Raw genomic sequence first — 19,687 nt, 5'->3', positions numbered from 1 at the left:
CAGGGCTCCTTTTGTAATATGTTAGTCTCTGAAAATAGAAGAAACGTGATTAGTAACACCTCTGTACTGAGAATCTGAGAATCAAAGTTTCAAGATTATATTTTTCTGCATCCCTTTGTGAGAAATGACAACTCAATTACTCAACAGACGGGTTCTCTGCTTGATAGACCTTTCATATTAACCATCGCTAGTAGCTCCTAACAATTCTTAGGTTAATTACTGGCTTTGTTGACATGCAGCTCCCTCTCTGTTCACTTTTTTTTCGGTAGGTGGAAAACATTTGATTCAATTAGCAGTTTCCTTCTTCCCCAGTCCCTTAAAAGACTTGAGAAAAGGCAGCAGACAACTCAGCTTTGTCTGGTACTTTACAGAAACCTGGGGGCTTATTCTCCATGTGCAGAGAGAGAACAGCCAAGGGGTATGGAACAAGGAAACCGACAGTCTTCCCATTTCAGAGTTAAGCCTTCGCAGTATGTTTTCATCTATTTTATTTGATGTGAAATTCCAGATTATCACACAGACATTTAAATATAGAACTAAAAACATATTCCAGGGTGAAATTTAAGTGGCTTTTAGAGTTTTTAGAATTTTTTACTGTCTCCCTCCATCTGATGATAGAACGTGGAGAGCTAAGAAATAATAGTAAGAGCAATGGTAATTTTTTAAAAGTCCCAGAGAACACTAATTTACAGGGACAGCGTCACATCTGATGCAATGCAAGTGATGTGGGTGGGTTAAGAAGGCAGTCCTAAAAAAGTATTAAACCTTTTCTTACCCTCCCAGCTCCAAGGATGCCGCGTATACTGCTTCGGTATATGTATTTCCTACCCTAGACTAGCTAAAAGTGAAAGCATATGGGCTTTCTTATTATTCTTATAGGTGCATGGAGAAAGTGACATCTAACTGAGTATTACTGACAGACTGATGATTCACATGTGTGAAGCTACATCTGTCAAATAAACATACGCCAAGGAACCAGTGGCATGCTATTTAAACAGATAATTTTTACCCTCTTCAGATAGATGATATTATTCATTTCTGTTTTTGGCTAGACAGGTTGAAAATGTCTAACAACCCAAATCTTTCCCTAAAGCCAGGGCCAGCTTGAGACTGCCTAGCCAGAGGAGGTTCAGGGGCAGCTACTATGTTAGAAAGGCAAGATGGCAAATACTTGTTGGAGCACCATTTACTCAGCAAGCACAGCCTTATCACTGAAGGAGATGAATGAGGGGCACTAAAGCATACCCTAGTCCCTGGGTGGTGAAAACAGTTAATGGGCTTGGTGGCTAACTGAAAGGTTGGAGGATCAAGTCCACCAAGAGGCACCTCAGAAGAAAGGCCTGGTGATCTACTTCTGAAAAATCAGCCACTGAAAACTGTATGGAGCAAAGTTCTACTTTACACACATGGAGTTGCCATGAGTTGGAAGAGATTCGACGGCAACAGGCAAAACATACCCTATTGCCCTTACTCCTGGCACTGTCACTGCTATCACCCATTGACATCTTACTTCTAAAACACCACCAACTAAAAGCAGAAATTGGGCCTAAATAGGTTCAAATTGGATATAAAAATATATTCCAGGTCCAAATTCTATGCTTTTGCCAGTTCATGTTTAAGCACAAATGAATAAAAGAATCCCAGTTATCTAGTTAGCTAGTCCAATGTTCTTCCCAAAGGACTGGCTATGATTCTTATGTTCTTCCTCTTTTTCCTTTCTCCTGAAATGCCTGACTTGTGGCGGTGGGCAGCCCTGCCAGAGGTGAAAGGTGGCTGAGCAACAGGCATGGCTGGCACTAGAGATGGTAAGAGGTATGCACTACAGGAGGCCGGCGTAAGGAATTAGCAATCAACTAACTTGATGAACACTCCATCTGCAACAGATGATGAGTTTGGGCTGTCGTTTGGAGGCAGAACACAAAGAAACTGCAGTTGAACTGTAACTGATCAGGTAAAGAGCATAGAGACTACTTCTGCTTACCAGCCAAGGGTTTAAGTTGTAGGGAAACTTCATAAACAAGGAAATTTTAAATTGTAAGCGACTTTTGCTTTACACAAAATTTAAAAAGAAAATGCCTTCAGTTATAAAACATTTTCCAAGTAAAACAAAGACCCCAAATTCAAGGTTAAGACCATCTAATAACTGTAGGATATCTGTGAAACAGAATAATTTCAGAAAAAATGCAGTTCTTTTATTTTCAAGTTAATATAAAGTAACCTGAATTAAACAGTTATTATAGAGGTCACAGGGAATCTGTCTAAATGAAGAGATAAGAACAACTTAAAAGTAAAAATTCAATGCACAATAAGGCTTGTACAATATTCACGATATTTGAAAGTAATTTATCTTAGTAAGTGTTTTAAATACTCATCTTACTCATTGGTTTAACAAAAGCTCTTCATCACAGCTCTCAAAGTACCGCCTAGACCTTGTCCAAACAACTGTATTCTGAGTTGACTGTCAAATTAATAAGCTTTCCTTTCACTTGATTTATAACTTATAGCTCCATGATAATAATCATCATTTTCTCTGCACTTTGTAAACTATCCCTTACGATTCTAAGTGATGGCCCTCTTTTCCTGGTTGAGCACACTAAAGCAGTGTGTGAGCACACCTATCACAATAAATATCCACCATTGACTGAGCGCCAACAAGGTACTGGCACTGTCTCATGACTTTTATAAATAGTATCTTTCATCTTTCCTGGAAACTGCAAGGTAGGTGTTAATATCCCATTTACAGATGAGGAACCTGAGTATCGGAAGTTAAAAGTTAATTTCCCACCAGTAAATAATGAGTAGTAAAGCAAAGAACTAGACTTTTTATTAGTTCCAAAGGCCATATTCTTTCTAATTTATTATGTCACCTACTCACGGCTAGGGGGAGAAATAAATGGCAATCAGGAGTAAAACAGGCAACACTTTTTTGTCATCATCCCTTGCTGTGTCTACTTATTAACCCATCCAGTGGAACATGCTCATGCTTTCACGACAACAGACATTCTTTCACCCGAACGATACGCTTACGCCAAAGTTATGGATCCCCATTTATTAGGCATCGAGAGGAACTCTTGTCTATAATGAAGACGTAAAAAGTTTCATGTGCTTTGTAAATACGATTACATTTAGTTTTTCAGAGTCTTGGAAAGTGCAAACCCAGCGATTTACCTGGTTATTGTTGGTTTTTAATAACGGCGGTGGAGGTTCATGATGTAGAGGTGAAGAAGCAGAACTGCTTTCACTATCACTGCCGTCACTTAAGCTAACTCTGAAAAGGCAGAGAGAGAAGTCATATGCATCAAAAAAACAAACCAGATGATTCTTGAAATATCCATGGTAATGGGCACAGGGAGCAAGGAACTCAAACCCTAACCAGCGAGAAGCTCGTTTTAAACAACATCTAACATGCATCGGAGTTTATTTTGTGTCTTGAACTGTGTTACATGCTTTACCTACTATTTCTCATTTAATAATTCTCTATTTTGCAGATGAAGAAACCAAGGTTTGGAGAAACTAAGTCATTTGCTTGGGGTCACAGAACTAAACATGGTGGATCTAGTATTCAAAGCCAAGCAATCCAAACCCATACCTGGTGCTCAGCCACTACACTTCACTGGTATCATTTATTCATCTATCTCCCAGTTCCGGTTCAATCCACCTACCATCATCAAACATGCCCACCAAGCTTACAGGTCAACAAAATGAGGCAGTTTGTAGGTTACTACCTTTCATGCTCCTTTCCCCTGGCCACTCTGCTACAGATAAAAAAAAAAAAAAAAAATTACAAATATGGCTAACATACAGGCTGCAGAAATAGAAGCAACTGCTAAGAAGAATGTGGACAATAGCCCAGCACCGCTGACAGCTCAGGGTGTGACATCTGAGGAACTGAATGTATGAACCGCAGCATGCTAGAGCCACTACCAACCACTTCTACTGTGCAATGACTAAAGGCTGTCTCTAGTTCACAACATTTACAATTCATACAGCATCCACTGAAAATATGGTGCAGGAACCTGAAGGAACAGTGTTTGGGAAAACTGCAGTAAAAAATTACAATGATATCTTTCAATAACTAAAGACAATAAAAATACCACCTCCTCCCCTATTTTTCTTTTCTGATTAAAATGGAATTTCCCTTTAGCCAGAGGAGGAAATATTTCTTTATCCTGCTCTGCTGCATGTCTGCCCTCCTTCTGAAATGTCTTCAGTGTTTTTCTCCCTCTCTCTGGTTATATAGTAACCTAATAAAATATTCTTCTCAGAAACAGAAAACGCTTTAGAAATCAAGATAGTTTTTCTTTCACTCTGAATAGGGCAATCATATTCTAGCTCTATCTATAGTATATTCAGATAGAGAAGATACAAGGTATCAAATGCAAAGGATACACAGGGACATTCTTTTTGCAAAAACTCATGGAACTTTTTTTTCTTAACTAAATTACGTTAATGAAGTGTTCAGCTGAAGCACTGCTTTAAAACGCTTCTTGACTGAAGTGGAAGGCTGAGTATTTAAACTGATTAAACAGTTGAGACTTCACAAGTGCATCAAAGATCAAACGTGTCACTGGCACTGCTGTGCTAGCAGCACATGTCAGGACATTGCCAACGATACCACATCCCATCAGCTCACAACGTGTCTCATCTGACTCCGGGAAAGGGGCAGGAAGTGGGTGGGCCACAGGTAATCACAGAATACTCAGCTCTTCGAAATGTTTGCCACTTGGGCAGTTGTCTAAATAGGTCGCACATTATTTGTCAGCTAGTTCTCAGAGCTGCACGTGGACAGGATTTTGGCTGGTATAAACATGCTCCCAAACTCCAAAGTTCAGTCTACTTCTAGGAATGTTTGTCCTACCAGTTTCCTTCCTGTCAGATTAAAGTTTTTTTCAGAAGAGATATTATAAGGCCGAGGTTATATGTTTCCTTATTTTCTCCTATTTAAAAGGAATACAGAGGGGCGAGTTTGGGAGAAAAAAGTGTTGAGAGCGGCCATAAGGAAGAGTCATCGAGAGATCTGATAGGGCATACCCTGAAGAAGCTCCTCTCAAAGGACACTAGGGAATTATCAATTTAAAAACATATAGTCTATCCAGTCTGGGATGAGATAGCATTATTTTTAAGAATTTTAGGGCCCTCTTTTTTTTTTCTACACAGTAATGGATAATGGGAAAGGATTTAATGCAATATATTATAAACATAATTGGTTTTGAGTTCAAGTAGAATATTTTTTTTACTCAAAACACATGAAAATAAGCATGGCTATTTGTTTTCCTCATGATAAAGAAATAAAATCCTCAAGGCAATTTCAAGTTGACTATTAATTATAAGTGACATGAATTACCATTTTATAATGTGGAATTATGCCTCACAACATTAAAGCTACTTAAGGAATCTAATTGTCAGCACACCTAAAAGGAATTTCTTTGCTGGAAAACACACACAGGTGATCCTAGTTTTAATTAGGTCACACGTAATTCACTGAAGCCAGTTACGTATTTCAAACTACAAACAGCAAAACGCATTTCTTCAAATTCTCAGACCACCTCCAGCAATGGACCTACACAAACTCTTCAAATGAAAACAGACCTTAATTTCAGCAGTCCTGCCACTTGGCATATACTTGCAAGAATAAGGGTTTTTAATGTGACTTTTTCCTATAAAGTTGTCCTATAAAACCTGTCCTTTTGGAGAAAAGGAATAAACAGTTCCCTGTAGAGATGAGTGTAAGCATAACAAGGTGTCCATGCTTCCAACGAATGTGGCCATATAAGCGCCATTGTTTTTGGCATTTTACGCCTTTGCTGTGATTACACGAGGGTAGATCTAGGCACAAGGTACGACTCCAGCGCAGGGAACCTCTTTCCTCCTAAGACACTCACCTGCGACTTCGACTGCCCCCTCTATTTACAGGTCTCTCCATTTCAGAGTCGTTGTCATTATCCTCTGCCTCATCGGACTCCTCCTCGTTGTCATCGGAATGCAGATCTTTCATTATAGACCTTAAAGGACCTGAATAACAGCAGTGAACCACAGGCAAGCACAATACATCAGACACAGGGAAATGTTTACCAGCAACCTCTCTACTGAATATCTGTTAAAAATAATCATGATCATATATATTTATACATTTTGGTTTCTAGAATGCAATTTCCGCCAAAACATTGTTTTTAAAATAGGTGCTCCAAAATGTTTATTAAAGAAATCTCTATTTCCTAGGAATTGTTTTCTATATTATTTTTCTTTGCTAACCAAAATTACGCCTATAAAGAAACAGAAAAACCTATTAGTAAATTGAATGTTTTGTTAGGTTAATCCATGTATTGAAAAGTTGAGACTAATAAATCACTGTGGTTGTAACTTGCTCTTGGCAATGCAGCCTTTGTGTGGTGGTTTTTGATCTATTAAGGTTTAGCTGTTCCTTTTATTTCAAGGTCAATTTCAGGTCAAGCAAGCATTTCAGTCAAGTTCAGATTATAAGGTATTTCAATTCCATGGTGTAATGTCCTATCTCTGATCTTCACATTGATCTTGGACACAAGGGCTTGTTGAAACAATTTTATAGAGCCAATTTCCATTTTACTTTTTAAGAAATTCCTGGCAAAATACCAGCATGTATTTACATAGATAAGACCAGGTAATAAATCAGGTGTCCAGAAAATTCAAGACAGTATCCAATATTGCTGGGAGAAGAAAAGCAAGCCACGACTAATTTTATTCTGGGGAGGAGGCGTGGTAGGGTGGGGTGCGGTAGGGTGAAGAAGGGGAATAGAACTGAAAACACAGAAAAATTTCAGTAGTATGCCTTATTTTCACTTTATTGCCATAAATGTGGGGAAACCAAGATAGACATTTTGAATCTTAAGAGATTGTAAAGGCAATCAAAAAAGTGAGAGAGGCACCTGATTCTGCATGAGGCAATTCCCATGGTCTAACCTAAAACAGGAATACCTGAGCTAACACTAACTCACTTCTAAAATAACTGTTGACTCCCCCGAAACTCACAGTCTGCAAAACTCAAATTTCTCTGCTTCTGTAGCGGGCCTATATCTTCAGAAGTCAGAGGGGCAAGAACTCTGAATAGCCACAACGATTACTATCTGTTTTATACTGTTTTTCCTGGAAGCTTAACCTTAGCCAAAAACACCCACAACAACCCTTTCAAAACAAATGAGGCCATCAGGAATTCAGTGTGGTCAATGAAAAATGCGATGTTCAATATGATGCTTAAAAACTGTCTATTCTTTGATATGAACTCACCTTTCATTAAAAAAAAAAAAAGCCGACACTTGAAGATTTTCTACACACAAAAACGTGGAAACTATAATTGGTCACTGTTCTAGTTTAAATTTCTTCATTCTAAGTTCATGTAACACTTGTTTACGAGTTGAGGATAAAATACATTAAAAAAAGAGTAAATTAACACTTTTTAAAGAAGAAGGTCTATTAAACTGTAGAAAAACAGATGAAATGCAACGAATGTGTCCAGATGGGAAAGTGAAAACCTGTTTTCCTACGGCAAAGCCTCACAAGCCCAGCTTTTGCTATTGTATTTCCCTTGGGAACTCCCTGGAATGGGCTGTGCCTATAAGCCTTTTGTAAAATGGGAATCTGATGGCAGGGACTGGAAAAGGGGGAATTTCTAGAGCCTGGCCTCATACATCAGCACAATTCTCAAGTGTATTCCTAGGGGAAATAAATACAACTGCATAAAGGCCAAGTTATCATTCAGATAATAAAACTGTAGAAGATAGGTCATAAATCAACCCATTAAGATGCTTTATGAGAATAGTGGCTCATAGTTTGCCTGGGAGATGTTGATACCTTGTTGCCTGGTCTGGGATGGTGTGAAGCTGGAGCTGGAGCTGGAACTGGAACTGGCAGGACTGGGCTGTTCGGACTTCAAAGAAGAGAAAGATGTCATTAATAAACTTATAGGGCACTATACAGCGAAAATCGAAAACAATACTGTTGCTTATGGCACCCTCTGCAAAAAGCCTGAGGCTGCTCAAGAAAATGGCACACATTTCATTATCTCAAAAATTTTAAATTGAGGAAGTCATGCTATCCTTTTTGTTTTGCCCACATTGTTTTTACTAGGTGCAGAAACAAGTATATAGATTCAAGGATTAAGAGATAAATTATAAACTCAAGAAGTGAGAGACAAATGCCTTTGTATTACATTCAGGAAGAAACTGGTTTTGATTTCAGTCCTGTGTTTACAGCTGTATAGATCTCTTTCTGAATGATACCTTGATTACCCTTTCTGTAATGTTTGATTGACTCAACTGGTTAAAACATAGTGGTAATGAGGCCAAGGTCATTAGTTCAATCACATTATGAGCCAGTTAATTTTACTCTAGTCCAAGGCCATGACCCAACCCTAACCCTTTTCACCCACAAGTTCACAAATGGAAGCCAATGTTCACAAGAGCTGGCCAAGCTCCACAAATGAGAGAAAATGTTACAACTACAAAAAACAACAAAACACCCTTTAATTCCACAGCCTATCAATGGCAGGCAAAGAGCATCACACCCATCCACATTCCCCACTCTCAATGAATTCTCCCCATCCTTTAGTACCTAAAATAAGTTCCACATCTTCCTTGACCCATTCAACTCACAATTCTCTTCCCCTTCACCAAATCCACTGAAAATGTACCTGTCTGCTTATCAGAAGATTCTGCAGCATTATGCTGCTCTGAAGTGTGTGTCTTTTATCTCCAGATAGGGCCATAGACTGCCAGCACTTGAAACAGTGTGTTTGTGTGGGCGGTGGCTGTCTTACTCTTCTTGTTATCTCCTGGTACTTAGCATAATGCATTGCATACAGCAGGCACTCAATATCTATGCCTGAAGACAACACACTAGACCCCCTGCTCTACTGTTTGCCACAGATTTTATGAGATACTTTATTTCAGGTAAACACGGGAAGAGCAGACATATGGAGAGAAGCTTGGAAAGAAACTGATCACAGCCCCAACACACCTGAATTTTATATATTTAAGGCCAAATGTATTTAAAAATAACAAATGTTGATAAGTTTGGTTGAAAGAGTTGACTATTTCCATTCCATTTCTAATGTGCTCACAGTCTCAGCTACACACTCATGTTATTCAAGAAAGAATAATGCCCTGAGCACTGTCCTCTTTTAAAGAGCTATCTATTTGGGATCAAACTGACAACACGAACTTGAAACATTAAATAGGAAGCTTAGGGGGCAGTGAGTCCATGTTCATAAAGGAGGAACAATTCAGAAAAGGAGGGTAAGAATGGTTGCACCACTTGATGAATGTAATTAATGTCACTGAATTACACATGTAGAAATTGTTGAAATGGTGTATGTTCTGCTGTGCATATTTTCAACAACAAAAATATTAAAAAAGAAAAGAAAAGAAACAACTGAGGTCCTCCCATGTATCAGACACATTGTCTTTGTTTGCTCAACAGGTGATCAAATTTTTCAGTGCCACATAGAGGATGAACTAAGAGCACAATCAAAAGCCCCTAACTGATGATGAGACTCTCCGTTTCGTTTATATGGCAGTTTTTTTCTCACTTCTGATTTTTTCATCTCCCCTCTTAGCACTAGGCCTCTCTCCCCCAGCCAGGAGCACCAAGCTCCACAGGCTCAGACACAAGGAAGCACTTTTAGGCATTCCTAATGCACACTTCATCTCCCTAGGCTGGATGGGAAAACAGGTGTCAGCAATCTACTGCTCACACTGCAGGAAAAGAGTCAGACAGGATCTCTAATGAGCAGCAGGCGGCCCACCAACATTCACCACGCCAAGATTTACTTGAGATTTGTAGTACAGTGTCCTACACATCGCTGTTTGCGGCCCACAAGAGCTGGTTTACAAGTGCCAACGCCTGCATGAGGTGCTCTTCATTTCTGTGGAGTGGCTCCTCCACTGTGAGCCCCAACAGCGAGTGACACAACTGAAGGAGCGTTTGGTTAGCAGTTATGTGCAATACCCAGCTGCAGAGCATTGGTCCCAGGGGCCGCAGACTGCTCCTTTTCCTCTCCAAGTTGCTCTTTTCAGCCATGAAAAGCGCCTGCAAATGGTATTATTTTGATAGCTCTGGAAACCATTTGGGAGCCAAAAAAGAACTTTCAGTGAGAGGAGAGCGCTGATTTCCCACCCTGCTTGACCAACCCTGGACTTAAAGGGGCCGTTCTGCCAGAGCTATCTCGGAGAATGACATTAACAAGGTTAACAAGACAGCACATGGTGGCCAACTACCCCGGCTAAACTTGACCTATCTGTCTCAAGCATCACGTCAATGCCAAAACCAACCCTGGAGGCAGTCATCTTTTAGCTTCTTAATAACAAACAAGATTAATAGTTCGAGCTGCTAACTATAAGAAAACAAATAGTAGAAGAACATATTTATGATCCATTCAATGTTTATGATTAACGCCCTGACTTTCAGAAAGCATCTGAGGAGGCTTGAAATAGGAGGCACTCCTCGAAACTCTATGAGGTAGTTCTCCTCTGTCCTATAGGGTCACTGTGAGTTGGAATTAACTCGACAGCAATGGGTTTTGGGGGGTTTTAAAATAGGAGACACATGAATTCAATGAAAATATTAAAATAGGAAGTTTAAACCAATAGAGTCGAATAGAGAAGGATAAAATGTTGAATGATGGGCAGTGATGTCCTGGAAGCTTTTGGCAGTCAAGACAAGCATTTGTGGGATTTTAGAGCTATGGGACCTTAGAGGTGACCTTCAGGCGGTGATTCTCACACTCCAGTGGGCATCACAATCACCCGGAAGGCTTGTTAAAACATGGACTGCTGGGCCCCACCCTAGAGTTTCTAATTCAGTAGGTCTGGGGTGGGGCTGAGAACCTGGATTTCTTACAAGTTCCCAGGCGATGCTGATGTTGATGCTGCTGGTCCAGGGAGCAACCAGACTTTTGAGAACCACCGACTGAGGGCCCAGAAATTCGCAGCCTTCACCGTGCGTCAGAATCAGCTGGTGGCCTTCGTGTATGGGGAGGTTCTGGTTCAATAGGTTTGAAGTGGTATTCCAGGCATGTTTATATTTTTTAAAATTTTAACTGATGATATTTATGAAAAGTCCAGGTTCAGCACCACCGATTCTAGGTTCATCCCCTCTCTTTTTCTAAATGCAAAAAAAAAAAAAAAAAGTCTTTGACAGAATCTAAATTTTTTAAGAAAGCATAAGCATATCCATCATGAGAAAAATCAGAATCCTATTGCTCTATCCAGAGGAAGCATCCATTCCTGCATATTCTCCAAAGTGTTTTATGAAAAAGCACCCTGACAGAACAGTTGCCAGTCAACAAAAATTATTTATGAAACATGTACAATCATGTTATGGTGGATGGACCTTTAACTTAGACTGGCCCGAATGGAATTCAGCTGAATATTAAGTCCTCAAAACACCATTCTGCAGACACATTCTTACATTTTATCAAGTCCCACAAAACAAAGCTGTAGCTCATTTTAAATGGTCTGCTTTTTATTTAAAAAAGAAAAAATCAGATTTACCCTCCAAAATACAAATCAAGGGTGATTATATAAACCAGAGAAGTGTATTTGATTTACGAAAAATATACTCACCATAGCAGAGCTAGAAGACAATCCCTAAGGACTGAAAAAATAATGGTATCCTCATCTCTACACCCTAAGATGTGTGTGTGTGTGTGTGTACACTAAACCAAAAAAGTGTAAGGAAGTCCAGTGAGGTTCTGATTTTTCCCCTTGCTGACTAACATACTTGTTTTTTGAAATATCGAAATTCTCCCCACTAAAAAATGCTGTTGCTGCTTCTTGCTCTAAGCACAGTATAGCTAACTTGCTGGGTTATCTAACACTACTCCTGAGGTTTCTCTAAATGGTGTGCTCCACAATGGTAAAAACATGTTGCATTGCCCTTGAGTCAAAGAATAGGCTTAGAAATTCCAATTTTATTGCTTGCTACTATGTGTATGTTTTAGGGACGATCTCTTAAGCATTAGTTTCCTCACAGACAGAGTGAGGGCACTGAATCTCATGTAGAAGTGATAACATAAAATTGATATAATAAAGTAAAAACACTTAGCACATTGCTGTTACCATGGTAGCTAATCAACATCTGTCTGCTCCTGTTATTTACAACAGATCACAAACTCCTCTATTGCCTAAAACAAGATACATCTTTACTACCAAAACAATGGGCCTATCATGATATGCAAAGTAATCTTCGACATTAAGTGGCTATGTGCAAAATCATTTTGTAATGGATTTTCTACAGAGGATTACCTTCGTCTGTCCGAGATAAGTAAGAAAAACCACATTGTTTGCAACTCCTAGAGGTTAAGTGCTTCAAAAGAGAACACCTGTCAAGGTAGATCATGTGGGAGGGCTTGCAAAATCTTGGCATTGTTCCTTACTCTGGGAGCATAGTTCCTTCTTAGTATCCAGAAGACAGAAGTAGGTCTGTTTTTTCTAATGGGCAACTGTATTTATGAGCAAAATTTCAATGACTAGATCTTGAAAGCAAGCAAAATGAAGAAAGGGGGGAAAGTAATATACATCTTTCTTTGGTGAAAAGAGAAAGAATACTGTATACATAGTTAAAAGGAAATTATTTCAGATGCATTGATAAGTTTTTTCAAATAAAATGTCTACCTCGTTTAGAAAAAGAAACTCTGTATCCTATAATAGAGATTATCTTTGTAAAAATATCCAGAAAGACTACGTCAAGGATGAGCACTAATCAAGAAGAAGCTGTAAATTTAATACATTTTATTTACTTTCCTGTTCAGTTTTCATCATTACAGACCAAAGCACTAGCGTCTTGTCAGTATAGTCCTTTCTTCATTAATAATCATCCTACACATTACATAGCTATTTGCTTAGCATAAAAAAAAAAAAATTAACAGACCACCTCATTTAATTTCTAGTCTACAAGAAACTGAAGATAATCCACTAGACTTCCAAATATACATTTAATTTTAAAGAAAAATGACACATAATATGTATTCCAAGCAATTGTGGCAAGTGTTCTCTACTATCATCTAAGTGAACTTCTTTTTACCAATTCCATTAATAGGTAATATATTGAAATAGCTATGTCAATAAAAGGTATGGCCAAAGTTAAGCAAAGAAATAGGTGTTGGAAAGTAATAAAATAACTCAAGATAAATGCCAAGAGCGAATTGCTAAAAGGCTAGAAACAAGAGAACTTTTACTTTCATTTGGTTTTATTAATAACCGCTTTAAAATAAACATGCTAAAAGAATAAAACTTTATTATATAGAAAAGTATACAAAATAAGATTGGATAAACATCTGTCAATAACTAATCTTTTGATGTAGTATATTTGTGTAGCTCTTTCATGTTCCTTATTTCATTTGCTCTACCACAAGAAACGAGAAAGGCAGGACACATTTTTTTAATCCCCATTCCACAGGTGATGAAACGGAAGTACGAGAGATTAGGTGACTGAAACCAAAACAAACCCATTGCCACTGAGTGGATTCCAACTCATAGTGACCTGCAGGGCAGAAGAGAACTGCCCCATAGGTTTCCAACAACAACAACAATCTTTAAGGAGGAGCCCAAGTGGCACAGTGTTTAAGAGCTGGGCTGCTAACCAAAAGGTGGGCAGTTCGAATCCACCAGCTGCTCCTTGGAAACCCTATGGGGCAGTTCTAAGCTGTCCTCTAAAGTCGCTGAGTCAGAATGGACTAGACGGCAATGGGTCTGATTTTTAATCTTTAAGGAGGCAGACTACCACATCTTTCTCCCATGGAGCGGCTGGTGGGTTTGACCACTAGCCTTTTGGTTAGCAGCTGAGTGCTTAACCATTGCATCACCAGGGCTCTGATTAGTGGATAACATTTAGGTGGATCAGAACTAGGTTTTCTGACTTCTAATCCAGTGCTTTTTCCACTACACATATTAATGTTGAAAAAGTGCAGTTAAGTGAAAGCAATGTCCTGAACAGACTAACAGCCTTTTATAACACTAGTGTTAGGAAACAGAAATTTTTATGTCTTTGTGAAAAATATACTGAATCTCTCTATGTCCAGAAGAGACATCGCATGATTCACATCCAAAGCAAACCAGTGCTAACACCAAACACTTCACTCCAGGGTCTTAATGTATCAGTTGTTTCTAACATTTAACCAATGAATACTACAATGGATCCTAACTACTTACATCATCAGTTCGGTATGTTTTGTAAAGAAATGCAGGGATAGTTCTCCTCTGAATTGTCCTCAACCTCTTGACACTGGTGCTAATCAAGAGGACCGAGAAGCATGACTGTCTGGCAATACAGTGCAATCACTTATTTTATTTGCCTTTGAAGGTGATCTACCCTCTTTTTTCTAGCTCTTCAATACAAAATCTTATGACCTCCAAGAGGAAAAGTAGATTTAATGCTTTAAATAACCTGTCAACAGCTCCTTCTTTGGAAACAGGAGAACTTGGGGAAAAGACACTAGAATAGGAAACTGGAACCCATATTGCTAGAACAGTTGCTCATGTCTGTGACCGGGGGAAGACAATACACTTCTTTTTGTAGACTCTCTCCATTTAAGTATTATGACAACTTGAATGAACTTAATGTTAAAGTATAATTGTATATAGTCTTCTTGGGCCTTTATATTATTAAAAGCTCTTGTTATGCCAGTCCATTTTCTGGTAATAGAGCAAGACTCTAAGAATTACCCTCTAACTGTCAGTAAAACAGGAATAAGTCCTTATTTCTAGTATATTTTCAACTTACAGACATAAAATTATCCTGGGTGCTAAGATAATTGGCTTTATTTTGAGGTGCCTGTTTTTATAATTGCATTAGCTTTCTTCATTATTAACATCATCTTCACAATTATTATTAAATGCTGTCGTTTGTACTCATCACTCCCTGTCTGAGGGCACAAAATCCCATTAGGAAACGAAATGGCCTCAGGGAACAAGGGTCTATAAATCTTTCCATAAGACCCTTTTCCACACTTAGAGATGGCTATAATTTTCTTTTAGCTTCCTCTCTTTTAAGCAAAAGAGCCTCAAGTCTTTTATCTCTCATCACCAGTTGTACTTTGAAGGCTGCTATTGTGACCAGAACATGTGCTCTTTCAAAAAATCCAGTTGTTCCAAGATAGTGTATGTGCCAGATATGTTGTAAGAGATCACTGGCTGAAGAATCCTCACTTGTTAAATGCTTCAGGAATGAGAATGGTTGCTATTCCTTGGGCAAAGATTGTGTGTGTGGAAGTTGAGTTTATTTCACAGCTGGCCATTAACTACACCACTTACTTATGATACCAGAGACTTATCTTTTTAATTGGTCTCTTTGTCTCGCACACACGTGTGTGTGTGTGTGTGTGTGTATGTGTCAAAGGTGGTGGGTAGAGAAGGAAAAAAAAAGTTACAAGTGAGAGGGTTTAGAGTTGTAATGCCTCATGGAAGAAAAAAATGTTTCCTGATAGAATGGACCGTTATTGGAGCTGACCAACTGACATCAAAATACTAGTGCTCATCAGTTTATAATAAGATCCTGAAACTCTTGTCAGAACAGCTACTCAGAACTTGAGAAATAACCCACCTGTGTGAAGCATAGACGCTTAAAATAAGTGAAAATTATTTTTGGATTCTCTACATGTGTAAGGACAGCATAGAACTGAACAAAGGTCTAAAAAATGCATGTTATATATGCTTTTAGCTCTCAGTTTTAGATTATAAATTTAAAACATTAAATGAAATAGAGTGAATTCAGGCAATCATAAAGGTAGCAATTAAGTGAAATGAACCAACTAAAAATTGGAGATTATCTTGACAAGACATTTAACTGCATTTCCTTGTTAACTTTACAGCTTTCTTAAAAATGAGTTACTTTAAAATGTTTATAGAGCATTTGATTAACACCAATTGAGTTTTTGTAGACTTACGCAAATATCAAAGCAGTTTTATAAATTTTATTCTTTGGACTATCTTAAAGAATTTACCCTATTAAATGTGAAACTTGATTTTTTTCTCTTATGACAGCAGCATTAAGAGTTCATTTTACTTGCTAAGACCCTATTTCCCTGACACTTGACTTCCAAAATAGCCAAAATCAATAGAGGAAAATGCTGGCTTAAAACCGTATATTCATCAACAGGTCAAAAACATAACATTTTTCTCATTATCGCTCCATATAAAAAAAAAATGTTGATAGTTGCAAAGATTATTTTTATAAGTTTTGTCTCTTCCTAATTTAAGACTCTATAGTGTTCACTAAAAACTATTCAATATTGAGTGAAAACTGAAAATTTTATAAATAGCCTAACACTTCAATATGTTATATTCACTTCCATTTAAAATGTCAAGTCCTAAGAAAAAAACTTATAAACCAAAACTATTTTTAAGAAGTCCCTTCTCTCTTAATGAAAATGAACTACAATTGCAAAAACACAGCACATTTAAAAGACTTCTCATGTGAAAACCTTAGGCGGTGGGTTTTTTTGTTCTCAATGTAGTCCCTTAAAATGTGGAATTCAGAATCACATATTCCCTGTTAGTAATATTAGATTCTTGTCAAGAATAGGAGGAATGCTACTGCCTCTATGGCTCTGAGGGAACCTGCATTTCCATGCACACGTCCTATATAAGCCTAACAGTTGCTTTTCTCCATAAATCAATCTATTGTTGCACTTCATAATGAGAAGGCAGATTTACTGCCTTTTACCGCCTTTTCTCACCATCAGAAAGATGCCTATTTGGGTAATAGAACGTTTCTCTTCTTCAAGGGTGTTTGGGATTAGGGAGACAGGGGCAGGAACCTTTAACATCTGCTCCCTTCCAGTGAATAACACCTCGAGTTCTCACAGCCAGGACGTTGAAAAGCAAATACCCATAAGTTGATAACATTTTCTAACTTGAAGAAGCACAACACTTTAAATACACTGAAGTCACATCACTAAAACACACATTTGAGATTTGAAGGTTATACCGTAAAACTGTAAAACGTATAATTCAGAGTGTTAACACTGTAATTCAACCGCCATAAAATCATCATCATAGAACAATAGGAGTTTAGAATAAAGACCTTTTTGATTCTATCGTCTTGAATTTTTTTCTAACCTGAAAACAAATCTGAAGTACTGGCTGGTAAGACTTCAATCATTTGTTATCTCGATATTGTGTGGTGGTAACAACATCACTTACAACAAAGACTTATATTCTTCTGTTTTTATTAATTATTTTTCCTCCTTAAGGAGAAATATTTAAGAGTTGTGAACTGGAGATTTTAATTTAAAAACAAGAAAAAGACACTTGTTCAATCTAATTCCTAACCATCTGCCTCTTAAACACACACACACACACACACACACACACCGAGGCTCCAATTAGGCTAAACATTCTTAGCAAGTATGTAGATGGATCTAAACAGAAGTTTCAGTAATCACAGTTCTACTTTTAGAAGCACAAGTTATCTTTAAATAGGCATCATGATACTTACTAGCAAATGCAGTCAACATAAGTCAAAAAAACAAACAAATATTCGCCATCCAAAACAAATAAATAAAGAAGTTGCAGGTACTGGATTCAAGAAGAACCTCTACTTTTTGAAGAAAACTAAACTGTCCGTGAATACGGAGTATTTGCTCGGTGAGCTAACGCTCCTTGTTATTTGGGGCTATCTTCTGTCACTTAGGCAATGCTTTCTGACAGTTTTACAGGCTGTTATCCCAAGGACTTCAGTATTTATGGTCTTTATTCACTTGGGCTTTCTGCTCTTATCCACTGGTTTCTAATCACTAAATAGTTTTTTTTTTTTTTTTTTTTTAATGAGTCTGAAATTAGCTCAAAGGATGTCCTTCGACAATGGCAGTGCAGGACAGCACCAGCTAAAGGTCTTTTCCTCAGCCCCTTCCTTGCTTTCCTCGATTTTCTCTTTCTCACAGACAAGTTAATGGGAGTTCAGATCCACACTGCTCAATTAGAGCACCAGTACGGCATTCTCAGAGGATGGCCTGGAACCGTTTCGGAATTGATCCTCGGAAACCCATCCAATTTCAATATCTCAAGAATGATGTAAAGGCCTAAACTTGTTTTTAATCTTCATAAAAGAATATTTTCTACATCTAAAATTATTATTTAGGAAAAGCTCAACTCTACAAGCCTTAACACACACACAAAGACATACACATGTGTATGTGTGTACTTTTCAAATATTTAAGTTATATTTTAAAACTTCAGCACATTTAGTTTATAACATGGCATTCAAATTTCTCCTACAAAGCAAAAGCTACTTATGAACTTTCTATCCACTACACTTAGAAGACTCCCAGAAAAAAGGCTGAAAAATAAGTAGAAAACACAGATTCTTCTTTTCACCTAAATGCCTTTGACTTAAAAATCTCCTAAGAGCTTGGTTGGTTTTTATCTTACGGACAAGGTGAAATGTGCAACAGATCATGTCTGTGTCCTCTTTTCCAGCTGCCAGAAACCTCAAAGTTAAGCTAGTTAGGAAAGTAGTGTTTTCTCACAAAACTAAAAATCTGGAAGAAAACTAGAAATACTGGCCTTGAAATTCTCATGTCTTTCCTGTTGAACTGTCTTTCCTGCATGTGGGTTGAGCTACAGGAGACAGGGAGGCAGGGGAGGAGGGTACAAGCAGGCTTTGAAGGACCACTAAGGCTTCAATTATTTATCTAGAGTATAATTTACTAAATATGGCTTTTCCTAGAATGAAAGGAATTCATTGTGATCAGCTTCTGTTTTCTCTGAAATTGTGCTGAAATCAAAACATCTATAAATGAAATGTTTTTCAAAAGAAATTTTTAAGGCTCTAGATATTTCCATGTCTGAATGAAAACAGTATGTTCTTCCCCATCAGGAAAACAATTTTAAGTTATCAAGATTAGCATTTATATACAATTATTTTGCACATTTATAAATAATAATAACGATTTGGATTTTTTTTATTTGGATATCATGTGATTGCATGTATTTTATAGAGACCCACATGATAAATTCTCTTTGAACTTAAACCAAAAAAGTTAAACCTGTTGCTGTTGAGTTGATTCCAACTCAGAGTATAACTGCCCCATAGGGTTTCCAAGGAGCAGCTGGTGGACTCAAACTGCCAACCTTTTGGTTAGCAGCTGAACGCTTAGCCACTGGGCCAGGGCTCCTCTTTGAATATAGTTGCAGGAAAATTGATTTCTGCTGATGAATCTGTGTGCTTTCTGCTATTCCAAATATAAAACTACTTAACTGTCATATTTCTCTAGAAAAAAATGGCAGACCTTATCGTCCATGTGTAAAAATTGCCTACCTCTGAATGAATGCTATGTTCTTTAAATTTTCTAACTACTTATCTTACTTTAATTTGTCATGAATATTAATCTGTAAACCAACCCAAATTCCATTCAAACCAGCATATCACTATTAAGTTAAAAATAAATACCTGTACTTGTATAAGAATTTACACAGTAATAAATATTTTAAAGGTAAGAAAGTCTCTCTAGCATTGTCAAAAAGATATTAAGGAAATAACACTTTAATGTGCAATTAAGTGATAGCCAATTTTTTTCAAATTGTACTTAGATGACAGGGGTGTTCCAGTACTTTTTAGTAAGTGAAAGGTTTCACTCTTCGCTTTTACATCTAAAAATATTCAAATGGGGAAGAACGCTGGATGTCCAGCTTTTCAAAACATAAGCTATATAATTACA

General features: G+C 37.7%; 1 protein-coding gene across 2 annotated transcripts in view; it reads right to left on the bottom strand.

The window, feature by feature from the left end:
- The window catches only part of MLLT3 (MLLT3 super elongation complex subunit), a 302,423-nt gene that overhangs the window by 17,429 nt on the left and 265,307 nt on the right, over positions 1 to 19,687 (bottom strand). For both annotated transcript variants that reach the window (XM_064290449.1, XM_064290450.1), the window contains exons 6-8: positions 7,825 to 7,900; positions 5,883 to 6,012; positions 3,169 to 3,268 (exon numbers count right to left, since the gene is read on the bottom strand). In XM_064290449.1, the coding sequence (XP_064146519.1) occupies positions 3,169 to 3,268; positions 5,883 to 6,012; positions 7,825 to 7,900 (306 nt within the window). The remainder of the gene's footprint in view (positions 1 to 3,168; positions 3,269 to 5,882; positions 6,013 to 7,824; positions 7,901 to 19,687) is intronic.

The sequence above is a fragment of the Loxodonta africana genome, chromosome 9 (assembly GCF_030014295.1).
Source record: "Loxodonta africana isolate mLoxAfr1 chromosome 9, mLoxAfr1.hap2, whole genome shotgun sequence".
Lineage (NCBI taxonomy): Eukaryota > Metazoa > Chordata > Mammalia > Proboscidea > Elephantidae > Loxodonta > Loxodonta africana.
This window is presented reverse-complemented; position numbering and strand designations above follow the sequence as displayed.